Below are 15200 nucleotides of genomic sequence, written 5' to 3' on the forward strand. Positions count from 1 at the left end.
TACTACCCAGGGACAGCTCTCGTATAGCCCTACTACCCAGGGACAGCTCTAGTATAGCCCTACTACCCAGGCACAGCTCTCGTATAGCCCTACTACCCAGGGACAGCTCTCGTATAGCCCTACTACCCAGGGACAGCTCTCATATAGCCCTACTACCCAGGGACAGCTCTCGTATAGCCCTACTACCCAGGCACAGCTCTCGTATAGCCCTACTACCCAGGGACAGCTCTCGTATAGCCCTACTACCCAGGAACAGCTCTCGTATAGCCCTACTACCCAGGAACAGCTCTCGTATAGCTCTACTAACCAGGGACAGCTCTCATATAGCCCTACTACCCAGGGACAGCTCTCGTATAGCCCTACTACCCAGGAACAGCTCTCGTATAGCCCTACTACCCAGGAACAGCTCTCGTATAGCTCTACTAACCAGGGACAGCTCTCGTATAGCCCTTCTACCCAGGGACAGCTCTCGTATAGCCCTACTACCCAGGGACAGCTCTCGTATAGCCCTACTACCCAGGAACAGCTCTCGTATAGCCCTACTACCCAGGAACAGCTCTCGTATAGCTCTACTAACCAGGGACAGCTCTCGTATAGCCCTTCTACCCAGGGACAGCTCTCGTATAGCCCTACTACCCAGGGACAGCTCTCGTATAGCTCTACTAACCAGGGACAGCTCTCATATAGCCCTACTACCTAGGGACAGCTCTCGTATAGCCCTACAACCCAGGGACAGCTCTCGTATAGCCCTACTACCCAGGGACAGCTCTCGTATAGCCCTACTACCCAGGGACAGCTCTCATATAGCCCTACTACCCAGGGACAGCTCTTGTATAGCCCTACTACCCAGGGACAGCTCTCGTATAGCCCTACTACCCAGGGACAGCTCTCGTATAGCCCTACTACCCAGGGACAGCTCTCGTATAGCCCTACTACCCAGGGACAGCTCTCATATAGCCCTACTACCCAGGGACAGCTCTTGTATAGCCCTACTACCCAGGGACAGCTCTCGTACAGCCCTACTACCCAGGGACAGCTCTCGTATAGCCCTTCTACCCAGGGACAGCTCTCGTATAGCCCTACTACCCAGGGACAGCTCTCGTATAGCCCTACTACCCAGGAACAGCTCTCGTATAGCCCTACTACCCAGGAACAGCTCTCATATAGCCCTACTACCCAGCGACAGCTCTCATATAGCCCTACTACCCAGGGACAGCTCTCGTATAGCCCTACTACCCAGGGACAGCTCTCGTATAGCCCTACTACCCAGGAACAGCTCTCATATAGCCCTACTACCCAGGGACAGCTCTCGTATAGCCCTACTACCCAGGGACAGCTCTCGTATAGCCCTACTACCCAGGGACAGCTCTCGTATAGCCCTACTACCCAGGGACAGCTCTCATATAGCCCTACTACCCAGGGACAGCTCTCGTATAGCCCTACTACCCAGGGACAGCTCTCGTATAGCTCTACTACCCAGGGACAGCTCTCATATAGTCCTACTACCCAGGGACAGCTCTCGTATAGCCCTACTACCCAGGGACAGCTCTCATATAGCCCTACTACCCAGGGACAGCTCTTGTATAGCCCTACTACCCAGGGACAGCTCTCGTACAGCCCTACTACCCAGGGACAGCTCTCGTATAGCCCTTCTACCCAGGGACAGCTCTCTTACAGCCCTACTACCCAGGGACAGCTCTCGTACAGCCCTACTACCCAGGGACAGCTCTCGTATAGCCCTACTACCCAGGGACAGCTCTAGTATAGCCCTACTACCCAGGCACAGCTCTCGTATAGCCCTACTACCCAGGGACAGCTCTCGTATAGCCCTACTACCCAGGGACAGCTCTCGTATAGCCCTACTACCCAGGGACAGCTCTCGTACAGCCCTACTACCCAGGGACAGCTCTCGTATAGCCCTACTACCCAGGGACAGCTCTCGTATAGCCCTACTACCCAGGCACAGCTCTCGTATAGCTCTACTACCCAGGCACAGCTCTCGTATAGCCCTTCTACCCAGGGACAGCTCTCATATAGCTCTACTACCCAGGGACAGCTCTCGTATAGCCCTACTACCCAGGGACAGCTCTCGTATAGCCCTACTACCCAGGCACAGCTCTCGTATAGCTCTACTACCCAGGGACAGCTCTCGTACAGCCCTACTACCCAGGGACAGCTCTCGTACAGCCCTACTACCCAGGCCCAGGAACAGCTCTCGTATAGCCCTACTACCCAGGGACAGCTCTCGTATAGCTCTACTACCCAGGCACAGCTCTCGTACAGCCCTACTACCCAGGGACAGCTCTCGTATAGCCCTACTACCCAGGGACCGATCTCGTATAGCCCTACTACCCAGGGACAGCTCTCGTATAGCCCTACTACCCAGGGACAGCTCTCGTATAGCCCTACTACCCAGAGACAGCTCTGTATAGCCCTACTACCCAGGGACAGCTCTCGTATAGACCTACTACCCAAGGACAGCTCTGTATAGCCCTACTACCCAGGGACCGATCTCGTATAGCCCTACTACCCAGGGACAGCTCTCGTATAGCCCTACTATCCAGGGACAGCTCTTGTATAAGCCCTACTACCCAGGGATAGCTCTCGTATAAGCCCTACTACCCAGGGACAGCTCTCGTATAAGCCCTACTACCCAGGGACAGCTCTCGCATAGCGCCTGGCCAGTTTGTGCTTTCCAGTCCATGCTCGTACCATATTGCATGGAGAGCTGCATGAGCCCTTACAAATTACAAGCGGCCCATTGAAGGCTGATGTGGCCCTTGGCGAAAATGAGTCTGACACACCTGGCTTAGGGGTGCTTTACACGCTGTAACATCGCTAGCATTTGCTGGCGATGCCGAGCGCGATAGCACCCGCCCCCATCGTACGGTCGATATGTGGTGATTGCTGCCGTAGTGAACATTATTGCTACGGCAGCGTCACACGCACATACCTGCCTAGCGACATCGCTGTGACCGGCAAACCGCCTCCTTTCTAAAGGGCGGTTCGTTCGGCGTCACAGTGACGTCACTAAGCGGCTGCCCAATAGAAGCGGAGGGGCGGAGATGAGCGGGACGAACATCCCGCCCACCTCCTTCCTCATTGCTGGCGGGACGCAGGTAAGGTGAGGTTCCTCGTTCCTGCGGTGTCATACATAGCGATGTGTGCTGCCGCAGGAACGACAAACAACATCGTACCTGCAGCAGCAACGATAATTGGGAATAGGGGGGATGTCACCGATTAGCGATTTTGAATGTTTTTGCAACGATTCAAAATCGCTCATAGGTGTCACACACAACGACATCACTAACACGGCCGGATGTGCGTCACAAATTACGTGACCCCAACGAGATCGCTTTAGCAATATCGTAGCGTGTAAAGTCACCCTTAGTGGTTTGCATTTACTCACTATCTCAGGGCAGATTTTAAGAGTGTATATGGGGAAAAACATTTATCTATTGTTGCCTGAACCCTGTAACACCATAGTTCACACAGGCACAGCGTCTTCTCTGTGCAAGAGACTGGAGCTCAATCACAAAGCAGAGATCTGTATGTAACTGTGCAGAGGCTGCTGTAATCACAGGACTTTATGAGAGTAGAGGCTTGTATTTACTCCCCATCTCAAGAAGTGGCTATATGAACATTTATTTATCTATTGTTGCCTGAACCCGGCAACACCATAGTTCACACAGATACAGTGGCTGCTCTGTGCAATAGGCTATGCTTTTTACTGAAACTTAGTCCTATTCAAGTGAATGGCCATCTATCGTTAATCCTGGTAACCTTCACATTTTTATGATGCTTTGGGTTTTTTTTGCCATTGCCTCCGTAATGACAAATCTGGAGAAGTCAACAACATCTGGACTAACTCAAAGAGCTTTATATATATATATATATTATATATATATATATATATATATATATATATATATATATATATATATATATATATATATATATATATATATATATGAAGCTCTTATATATGTATAATATATACATATATATATATATATATATATATATATATATATATATATATATATATACACACACACATATACACACACACACATTTATATATATATATACACACACACATTTATATTATATATATATATTATATATATATATATATATATATATATATATATATATATACACATATACACACACACACACACACACACACGGTATATACACATATATATGTATATACCGTATGTGTGTGTGTGTATATATATATATATATATATATATATATATATATATATATATATATATAGTAAAAAAAATGTATCTTGCTCTGCATGTTTATTTTATATTGTGATGTATTGCAGCCATGTATTTTTGCTTTTTATACACATTTAGGTGTTTTTTCGAGAATATGGCTTAAAATGGAATCGAGAGTGGGAATGAATCAGAGGTAATGATGAATAAACTGTAATCTGCTGTATATACCGGGGCTACTGCTCAGTAACATTACGTACTGCCAGCTGGTGACACATACCGTACCACTGTGTGGAGACCTAAATGTGTCATTCATATTCACTGCAAGTTTTGGCGATGCCTACCGATACACAAGGAACCAACACTTATTCTCTGCGAAGAGAGGGAACAAAATGGTCACAGCTCCCCAGTGCTGGAAGAAAGATTAAAATGCAAAAAAAACAAACATAAGTAAGCGGTTATTTCTTTTGTTAACAATACATATCTTCTTTGCAAACTGCTCCAGGTCTCTCATATCTGAAGGCGTCTTCCCCCAACAGCAATTTTAAGATCTCTCCACAGATGTCAATGGGATTTAGATCCGGTACTCATTGCTGCCACTTCAGAATGCTCCAGCACTTTGTTTCCATCCATTTCTGGGGGTTTATTGATATTTGAGGTCATTGTCCTGCTGGAAAACCCATGACCTAGGACGCACACCCATGACCTAGGACGCGCACACAGCTTTCTGACACTGGGCACTGCATTGCCACCCAAAATCCTCCGGTGATCTTCAGATTTCATGATGATTTGCACACAGTCAAGGTACCCAACGCCAGAGCCAGCAAAACAACCTCAAAACATTTTTGAATCTCCACCATGTGTGACTGTAGGCATTGTGTTCTTTTCTTTGTAAGCTTCATTCCATTCTCAGTAAACAGTAGAATGATGTGCTTTACCAAAAAAACGCTACCTTGGTCAAATCCTTAGACGCCTTCCCAGAAGGATTTGGTTTACATACTTAAATTTTGGCAAACTGGAGTCTAGATGTTTTAGGTCTGTGTGTCAGCAGTGGGGTCCTCCTGAGTCTCCTCCAAAGCACTTCATTTCATTCAGATGTGGACAGATAGTTCTCGCTGACACTGATGCCCTCTGATCCTGCAGGACAACTTGTATTTCTTTGGACTTTAATTGGAGCTGCTTAGCCACCATCCTGACTATCGTGTGTTACAACCTTTCATCAATTTTTCTCTCCCGTCCACATCCAGTGAAATTAGCCACAGTGCCATGGGTTGTAAATTTCTTAATCATGTTGCGTACCATTGCCAAAGGAACATCAAGATCTCAGGAGATGGACTTGTAACCTAGAGATTGTTGATAATTTTCAACAATTTATAACACTTCTCTCCTCCACTTTCTCTTCTCCATGCTTAGTGTGGCACACACAGACACACAATGCAAAGGTTGAGTCAACTTCTCCCTTTTTTATCTGGTTTCAGGTGTGATTTTCATATTGCCCACACCTGTTACTTGCCACAGGTGAGTTTAAACAAGCATAACATGCTTGAAACAAAGTTGTTTACCCACAATTTTGGAAAGGTGTCAACAATTTTGTCAGGCCTATTTTTGGGGTTCTGTGTTGTGGGCACAACATAACCCCTAGAGTTGATGTGCAAGGTATAATTAATTAGAGAGGATATGATAAACGAGCTTAGAGAATCAAGACATGGGACACCTTTGTAGTGATCAGCAAACTGATTCTACTTAATTTCAATGCAAACAGGGTTTATGAACACGCTTGACCTCGGAGAAAGAAGACGAGGTTCTGTGCCAACAGGCAAGCTATCGATATACAACATGATTTCTATGATTGCAACTGTGCATAGATGTGTTGGGTTTAGGATATATCTTGATCTTTTTGGAATGTGGGAGCAATTGGGAAATGCACAGGGGAGTTGACGTGTAAGTGTCCAATTTGCCTTTTTTTACTCTGTTTTTTTTTGCTTTGTTCCAATTCACACAAAGTAAATAAACGCGTATAAAAAGTTATGTAAAACTGCAATTATGTTCTAGGAGAAATACTTCATTTTCAGGAACAATTTCAATTGTGTTAACACTTTTGGCCATCAGTGTACAATGCTTTAATTGTATGTATTGCATTTTTTGTAGGAAGTGTGGTAAGTGGAAATTGTAATTCTGTTTTTTTCTGTTTATTATGTTTTTTTTTACCTTATGGGTTTAGTATTTTGATAGATTGAACTTTTACATAGCAAACATGCTTTTCTTTTCCTTTTTTTTCCAAACAAATGAAGCGCCCATTTAAAAGACTGAGGTCCTATTAAACAGTCAGACCACGAGCCAAGCCGTAACAAGGCAGAAAAGAGGCACAGTCCCATGACGAGCCATACTAGATGCACCGTCCTGTGAAGAGCCAGACAAGATGCACCTCCCAGTGATGAGCCAAACAAGATGCACCTCCCAGTGATGAGCCAGACAAGATGCACCTCCCAGTGATGAGCCAGACAAGATACGCCGCCCCGTGACTAGCCAGACAAGATGCACCTCCCCGTGACGAGCCAGAAAAGATGCACCTCCCAGTGACGAGCCAGAAAAGATGCACCTCCCAGTGATGAGCCAGACAAGATGCACCTCCCAGCGATGAGCCAGACAAGATGCACCTCCCCGTGACGAGCCAGAAAAGATGGGCCGCCCCGTGAAGAGCCAGAAAAGATACGCCTCCCCGTGACGAGCCAGACAAGATGTGCCTCCCAGTGATGAGCCAGACAAGATGCACCTCCCAGTGATGAGCCAGACAAGATGCGTCGCCCCGTGACGAGCCAGACAAGATGCACCTCCCCGTGACGAGCCAGAAAAGATGCGTCGCCCCGTGACGAGCCAGACAAGATGCGCCGCCACGTGACGAGCCAGAAAAGATGGGCCGCCCCATGAAGAGCCAGAAAAGATACGCCTCCCCGTGACTAGCCAGACAAGATACGCCGCCCCGTGACTAGCCAGACAAGATGCACCTCCCCGTGACGAGCCAGAAAAGATGCGTCGCCCCGTGACGAGCCAGACAAGATACGCCGCCCCGTGACTAGCCAGACAAGATGCACCTCCCCGTGACGAGCCAGAAAAGATGCGTCGCCCCGTGACGAGCCAGACAAGATGCACCTCCCAGTGACGAGCCAGACAAGATGCACCTCCCTGTGACGAGCCAGAAAAGATGCACCTCCCAGTGATGAGCCAGACAAGATGCACCTCCCCGTGACGAGCCAGAAAAGATGCACCTCCCAGTGATGAGCCAGACAAGATGCACCTCCCCGTGACGAGCCAGAAAAGATGCGTCGCCCCGTGACGAGCCAGACAAGATGCACCTCCCCGTGACGAGCCAGAAAAGATGCGTCGCCCCGTGACGAGCCAGACAAGATACGCCGCCCCGTGACTAGCCAGACAAGATGCACCTCCCCGTGACGAGCCAGAAAAGATGCGTCGCCCCGTGACGAGCCAGACAAGATGCACCTCCCAGTGACGAGCCAGACAAGGTGCACCTTCCCGTGACGAGCCAGACAAGATACGCCGCCCCGTGACGAGCCAGACAAGATGCGCCGCCCCGTGACGAGCCAGAAAAGATGCGTCGCCCCGTGACGAGCCAGACAAGATGCACCTCCCAGTGACGAGCCAGACAAGGTGCACCTTCCCGTGACGAGCCAGACAAGATACGCCGCCCCGTGACGAGCCAGACAAGATACGCCGCCCCGTGACTAGCCAGACAAGATGCGCCGCCCCGTGACTAGCCAGACAAGATGCGCCGCCCTGTGACGAGCCAGACAAGATGCACCTCCCAGTGACGAGCCAGACAAGGTGCACCTTCCCGTGACGAGCCAGACAAGATACGCCGCCCCGTGACTAGCCAGACAAGATACGCCGCCCCGTGACGAGCCAGAAAAGATGCACCTCCCAGTGATGAGCCAGACAAGATGCACCTCCCAGTGATGAGCCAGACAAGATGCACCTCCCCGTGACGAGCCAGAAAAGATGGGCCGCCCCGTGAAGAGCCAGAAAAGATACGCCTCCCCGTGACGAGCCAGACAAGATGTGCCTCCCAGTGATGAGCCAGACAAGATGCACCTCCCAGTGATGAGCCAGACAAGATGCACCTCCCAGTGATGAGCCAGACAAGATGCACCTCCCCGTGACGAGCCAGAAAAGATGCGTCGCCCCGTGACGAGCCAGACAAGATGCGCCGCCACGTGACGAGCCAGAAAAGATGGGCCGCCCCATGAAGAGCCAGAAAAGATACGCCTCCCCGTGACTAGCCAGACAAGATGTACCTCCCCGTGACGAGCCAGAAAAGATACGCCGCCCCGTGACGAGCCAGACAAGATGCACCTCCCAGTGACGAGCCAGACAAGGTGCACCTTCCCGTGACGAGCCAGACAAGATACGCCGCCCCGTGACTAGCCAGACAAGATGCGCCGCCCCGTGACTAGCCAGACAAGATGCGCCGCCCTGTGAAGAGCCAGACAAGATGTGCCGCCCTGTGAAGAGCCAGACAAGATGCGCCGTCCTGTGAAGAGCAAGACAAGATGCGCTGCCCCGTGATGAGCCAGACAAGATGCGCCGCTCCGTGACGAGCCAGACAAGATGTGCCACCCCGTGACGAGCCAGACAAGATGCGCCGCCCCGTGACGAGCCAGACAAGATGTGCTGCCCCGTGATGAGCCAGACAAGATACGCCGCCCTGTGACGAGCCAGACAAGATACGCCGCCCTGTGACGAGCCAGACAAGATGCGCAACCTCGTGACAGGCCAGACAAGATGTGCCACCCTGTGACCGGCCAGAAGGACACACCACTCGGTAATGGGCCAGGCTACGTACACTGCCAACCACAGGGCCACATTTCTTCCACTAAGAAGGTCACTTACATATTATGTGCAGTTTATAAGACTGAAGTCTACTTATGGAACACTGGGGGCCCCTTGGACACTAGGACCTGGGTGCGATGGCTACCTTTCCACTTTCGATAGGCAGGTTGCTCGAAAGGACGCTGCTATCTGGTCACAACATAGAAATTTCCAATAGCAGCAACTTGGCTTATTGTAAAAGACTTTGGGCCGAAAAAAGGGGTTGCCTTTGCTTGACTTCACCTTCAACCATTGCCAATCAGACAAAAACCCCAAATCATGGCTCGTACTGATCTACAGACCGGCACATGCAGGAGGCCATTAGAGCCCAGTATCCGCAGAACCGAGCTGCTGCTTTTTTCTTATTTCCCATATCTATTATGTTAAGTTTGTAGCATTTCAGAAGTAAAATTAATGGACGTCGTAAATCTTGCTTTTGACATTCCTTGGCGATTTCGACTGGACAGAAATAAGACGACGCCAAAGATCGAAGGTTAGAAAATTCTGTAGCGCATACGAGAGTCTCTCCGCTAAACCGAGATCACAATGAAGTATGAGATCAGTCAGAAATCAATAACGAGGTACTTTACAAAATAATGGATGAAGCGAGTAGAAATGGAATGAGCTTCCCTGAGAAATAATGCACGTCGGGCGGACCGGCAACATCCTAAACTCTTTTTTTGCTAATCAGCGCAGAGAATGGTAAAAGTGACAGTAAAGCGAGGAAGTTACAAATTACCCGTACCGAAAAGCTGAAACGTGTCTGTCTAGTTCGGAGGCACAGAAACCCGCGGCAGGAGGAGAACGGTAATGTGAAGCCTCGCAACGGAGCCGACATGCAAAATATACCGCAGAAACGCTTAAAGGCAACCGGTCATATGAAAAGAAAAGGCGTTATGGGGTTAATCTGCATGGAAATCACATTACACTGCTGCCCGGCTGCCTCACAGCAAGTGCAGATACTGCAAGTCTACAAAACCAAAATTAATACACAAAAGTAAGTGTCAAAAAAAGGATTAAATTGACAGTTAAAAGAGGGTTATCACTCCATGTGGGCAATGCTAAAATTAGCAAATAATGAAAAATAGATAATTCACTGGAGCTTTGAGCAAAAACAAAATCCTAAAACCTATAGATCTTAAACGGTAACAGTATTAGTACTCGATGCGTTTCGCCTTAGCTGCAGCTTCATCAGGAGTATATGGTCAATCATCAGGAGTATACGGTCAATGTAAGCACTCATCTGTACAGCAGGATTTGTTGGTCTCCAGATATCAAAGACACATGAGGCAAGATAATGTTAAAATAGTGGGACTCTCCCCTTTTGCTATCAATTTAATGCCTGCTTTTTATTACATATATCATTGTGTATTAATGCTTGTGTTATTGACGGACCGATAGCCACAATCGTTATACATTAACTAGGTTATCGGTGATTCATCAGTGGAAACCTTATATTTTACTAGCTGTTTGTGTTTTTTTCTGAAATATATATTTTATATATGTATATATATATATATATATATATATATATATATATATATATATATATATATATATATATATATATATATATATATATATATATATATATATACACACATACACACACACACACACACACACACAGTTGCTCAATAGAATACCCTAGGAAACTTTCTTTCACGCTTTCCAGGTATGACAAGCATGGCAGGGGGCATTCAGAGCTACGTGCGTCTCATGCACAACAAAAGACAACAAAGGGGACACCGGGGACACCATAACAACGGGGGGCTATGGAACTAGTGAGAGGGGATGGTGGGACATCTCCTATCCTCACCGTCTTTGTATCCTACAGTCTTTGCAACTGTCGCAGAGCAGGAACCTGAGAAGACCCTATAGATACCCTGGCTAGTAAGGGGCAGGTAAGGTACACTATACCCCATTGCTGCACTAACAAGACAGATGGTAAGGTAAGACAAATAGGGGGGGAAGCAATAAAAGGATAAAGCCTGAGAGCAGGAATATTCCTCAGCCGAACCTTCCTCCAAGGCAGCCAGAGACCAAATGAGTTTGTATCTTCAGCAAGGAATACTGGGAAATACCACTATTTAAAACTGAAGGGGCTCGGCTACAAAGCTGTTGAAACACTCAGCTAGGGAATACTGGACAACAAAACTAACATTAACTCCTAATGTTCTGAAAGAAAAGAAACCACGTTTAAATGAAGAGTCCCAGATGACAATGAGGAATCCCAACCCTGAATTTGTCACAAGTCTCCAAAAATAGAGAGACGACCGTGACAGGAACCCAAGCAGAACCCCCAAACCCCCCCCCCATTTATCTAGATTTGCGTCTAATTTTTTTTCACTCACTCGGCGGTGGTATACATCATTAAGTAGCTGTTATTGTGTATTTACTCCGTAAGTTATTAGCAGTGTTTTCCATTTTAAAATATATTGTCATAAAAGTCATGATTTAATTACCTAATTTAGTACATTGCTCAGTTAGCCGCTCAGCAGCTCAGCCCTACTAAAACTGTACCGGCTGTCCTACCCTCATCGCCTAGAAGTTTAATCTGCTTTTGGCGCACCTACAAGTTCAATACGTCCAGGAACATGCTCTATTACTTGCCATCATTTTTTTTTTCCCCAGCAGATGATTCCTCTTTATTACCATTCTATCAGCACTACAGGTGCTGGAACTTCCTCTTTTTCTTATTGTCATGAATTGTTCCTGCCACAAACTCTTAAGTCTGTACACAGTTTGCAGACAGGAGAGCAGGAGCAGAGAGAGGACGATCAGCCCTCACTTCATGTAATACTTCTCAATTGACAAGAGGCAAAGGACAGCAAGTCAGACAGAAGGGGAGGCACTGAGTAACCGGGAGTTTTATTCCAGATGTCCTTCCTCCCCCAGATAAAGGGGAGGAAGGACAGGCAGCAGACAGGGGCGGGAATAACTAGCAAAACCCGACCCACCTATTAGATATTCTGTAGCTGCTATCAATAACATAACAGTGCATTGCACAAACTTTACTTGCCTGTATTTCAGAAAGTATACATCCGATCTCACAACTACAGGTATGTATAGAATCAGCCTGATAGTGCCAGTATAGCACTGTATGTATAGAATCAGCCTGATAGTGCCAGTATAGCACTGTATATATAGAATCAGCCTGATAGCGCCAGTATAGCACTGTATATATAGAATCAGCCTGATAGCGCCAGTATAGCACTGTATGTATAGAATCAGCCTGATAGTGCCAGTATAGCACTGTATGTATAGAATCAGCCTGATAGCGCCAGTATAGCACTGTATGTATAGAATCAGCCTGATAGCGCCAGTATAGCACTGTATGTATAGAATCAGCCTGATAGCGCCAGTATAGCACTGTATGTATAGAATCAGCCTGATAGCGCCAGTATAGCACTGTATGTATAGAATCAGCCTGATAGCGCCAGTATAGCACTGTATGTATTGACTTTGCCTGATAGTGCCAGTATAGCACTGTATGTATAGAATCAGCCTGATAGTGCCAGTATAGCACTGTATGTATAGACTCAGCCGGATAGTGCCAGTATAGCACTGTATGTATAGAATCAGCCTGATAGCGCCAGTATAGCACTGTATGTATAGAATCAGCCTGATAGTGCCAGTATAGCACTGTATGTATAGAATCAGCCTGATAGTGCCAGTATAGCACTGTATGTATAGAATCAGCCTGATAGTGCCAGTATAGCACTGTATGTATAGAATCAGCCTGATAGTGCCAGTATAGCACTGTATGTATAGAATCAGCCTGATACATACAGTGCTATACTGGCACTATAGAATCAGCCTGATAGTGCCAGTATAGCACTGTATGTATAGAATCAGCCTGATAGTGCCAGTATAGCACTGTATGTATAGAATCAGCCTGATAGTGCTAGTATAGCACTGTATGTATAGAATCAGCCTGATAGTGCCAGTATAGCACTGTATGTATAGAATCAGCCTGATAGTGCTAGTATAGCACTGTATGTATAGAATCAGCCTGATAGTGCCAGTATAGCACTGTATGTATAGAATCAGCCTGATAGTGCCAGTATAGCACTGTATGTATAGAATCAGCCTGATAGTGCCAGTATAGCACTGTATGTATAGAATCAGCCTGATAGTGCCAGTATAGCACTGGCTTTAGGTATATATCATAATCCTGGTGGTTGATCCTCTTTAATTTGCAAAAAAAAATAGAAGTTATTGGATCTAATAAAAACATTAAGAGCCAATCTTACAAAACGCTGAAAGAAATATTGGCGGGTGAAGGCAAAAAGTACTTACCCTGCTGCTACCCCGGAGTGCGAGGCTGCCAATGCCCGCCGCAGAGGGATCTGCAAAGGAAAGTCACTTTTGGTTATTCTGGTCCATATTTAATAAAGGAATGTGATGTAATGACTGTATAATACCAATATAGACCTGTACTGAGGAGCCATAAGACAAGGGCTGAGGCCTCCAGGCACAGATACTGATGATTTATCCTTAGAATAGGGGATCAATATGAGATCTGCGGGGGTCCAACAGCCCCCTCCCCCATAAGTGGGGTGTCCATTGCAAATCACATGATGGCCATAGTGAGGACACACATGACAAAGCTATAGAGAAGACATGCTATGTGTATTTACTGGTAACAGAGCTGACTTCCAATTCATTCTGCCCATGGTTCCCTTACAATATTATGCATTATTTATATACTCTTCTGTGCTACATTGTGCGGCATAGCAAATAACAAGACACCTACAAAGGAATAACGACACTGTGCAGTGAAAAACTGGTGATGCTCGCAGCAAACGATCAGCTGTCTTTTTTCTATATGTGGAATCTGCATTGCAGCTCTGCTATGTACCTTATATTCATGGAAGCCTAGCCCGTGGTTCCCTTTCAATATTCTGCATTTTAATAAACTCTTCTGTGCTAGCTCGTACGGCATAGCAAATACCATCACAGCTGCAAAAGAATAACGGCACTGTGCTGTGGAAAACTGGTGATGCTCGCAGCAAACGATCAGCTGTCTTTTTTCTATATGTGGAATCTGCATTGCAGCTCTGCTATGTACCTTATATTCATGGAAGCCTAGCCCGTGGTTCCCTTTCAATATTCTGCATTTTAATAAACTCTTCTGTGCTAGCTCGTACGGCATAGCAAATACCATCACAGCTGCAAAGGAATAACGGCACTGTGCTGTGGAAAACTGGTGATGCTCGCAGCAAACGATCAGCTGTCTTTTTTCTATATGTGGAATCTGCATTGCAGCTCTGCTATGTACCTTATATTCATGGAAGCCTAGCCCGTGGTTCCCTTTCAATATTCTGCATTTTAATAAACTCTTCTGTGCTAGCTCGTACGGCATAGCAAATACCATCACAGCTGCAAAGGAATAACGACACTGTGCAGTGAAAAACTGGTGATGCTCGCAGCAAACGATCAGCTGTCTTTTTTTCCCCAGATGTGGAATCTGACTGGCTGCACTGACAACAGCTCCTAGTTTAATTTGCACCGGTTTTGAGAAACCTCCATGCATTTCAGCTCTGCTACATACATTATATTCATGGAAGCCTAGCCCGTGGTTCCCTTTCAATATTCTGCATTATTTATATACTCTGCTGTGCTACCTCGTACAGCATAGCAAATAAGGCAGCTACAAAGGAATAACGGCACTGTGCTGTGGAAAGCTGGTGATGCTCGCAGCAAACGATCAGCTCTTTTATTCCAGATGTGGAATCTGACTGGCTGCATTAACAACAGCTCCTTGTTTAATTTGCATTGGTTTTGATGAATCTCCTTGCTACATACATTATATTCATAGCTCTATAGATAGTATATGTGCTTCTTCATCGTCTGCTTGTTTTCAGCTTTGTTGCGGTTCCGCAGGGTTCTATCCAAATTCCCAACACCCTTTTTTGCATTTACCTTCTCCCACAGCTCCGGCTTTCACTAATAAAACGGCATATATTCATGTTGAACTGCACCGAAGCCGAGCGGGGAGGGGGCGCCCCGGAATGACACATGTGCCCCGATATCAGACAGGGCAGCATAGCCAGGCAGGGTGACCCGCCATACTCTGATCT

General features: G+C 46.8%; 1 protein-coding gene across 1 annotated transcript in view; it reads right to left on the reverse strand.

Annotated features, from left to right (window-relative positions):
* SPATA6 (spermatogenesis associated 6) overlaps positions 1–15200 on the reverse strand; it is a 121819-nt gene that overhangs the window by 66965 nt on the left and 39654 nt on the right. The window contains exon 5 of the mRNA XM_075320535.1: positions 13417–13466. Coding sequence (XP_075176650.1) covers positions 13417–13466 — 50 coding nt within the window. The remainder of the gene's footprint in view (positions 1–13416; positions 13467–15200) is intronic.

This window comes from Anomaloglossus baeobatrachus, chromosome 8 (genome assembly GCF_048569485.1).
Source record: "Anomaloglossus baeobatrachus isolate aAnoBae1 chromosome 8, aAnoBae1.hap1, whole genome shotgun sequence".
Classification (NCBI taxonomy): Eukaryota; Metazoa; Chordata; class Amphibia; order Anura; family Aromobatidae; genus Anomaloglossus; species Anomaloglossus baeobatrachus.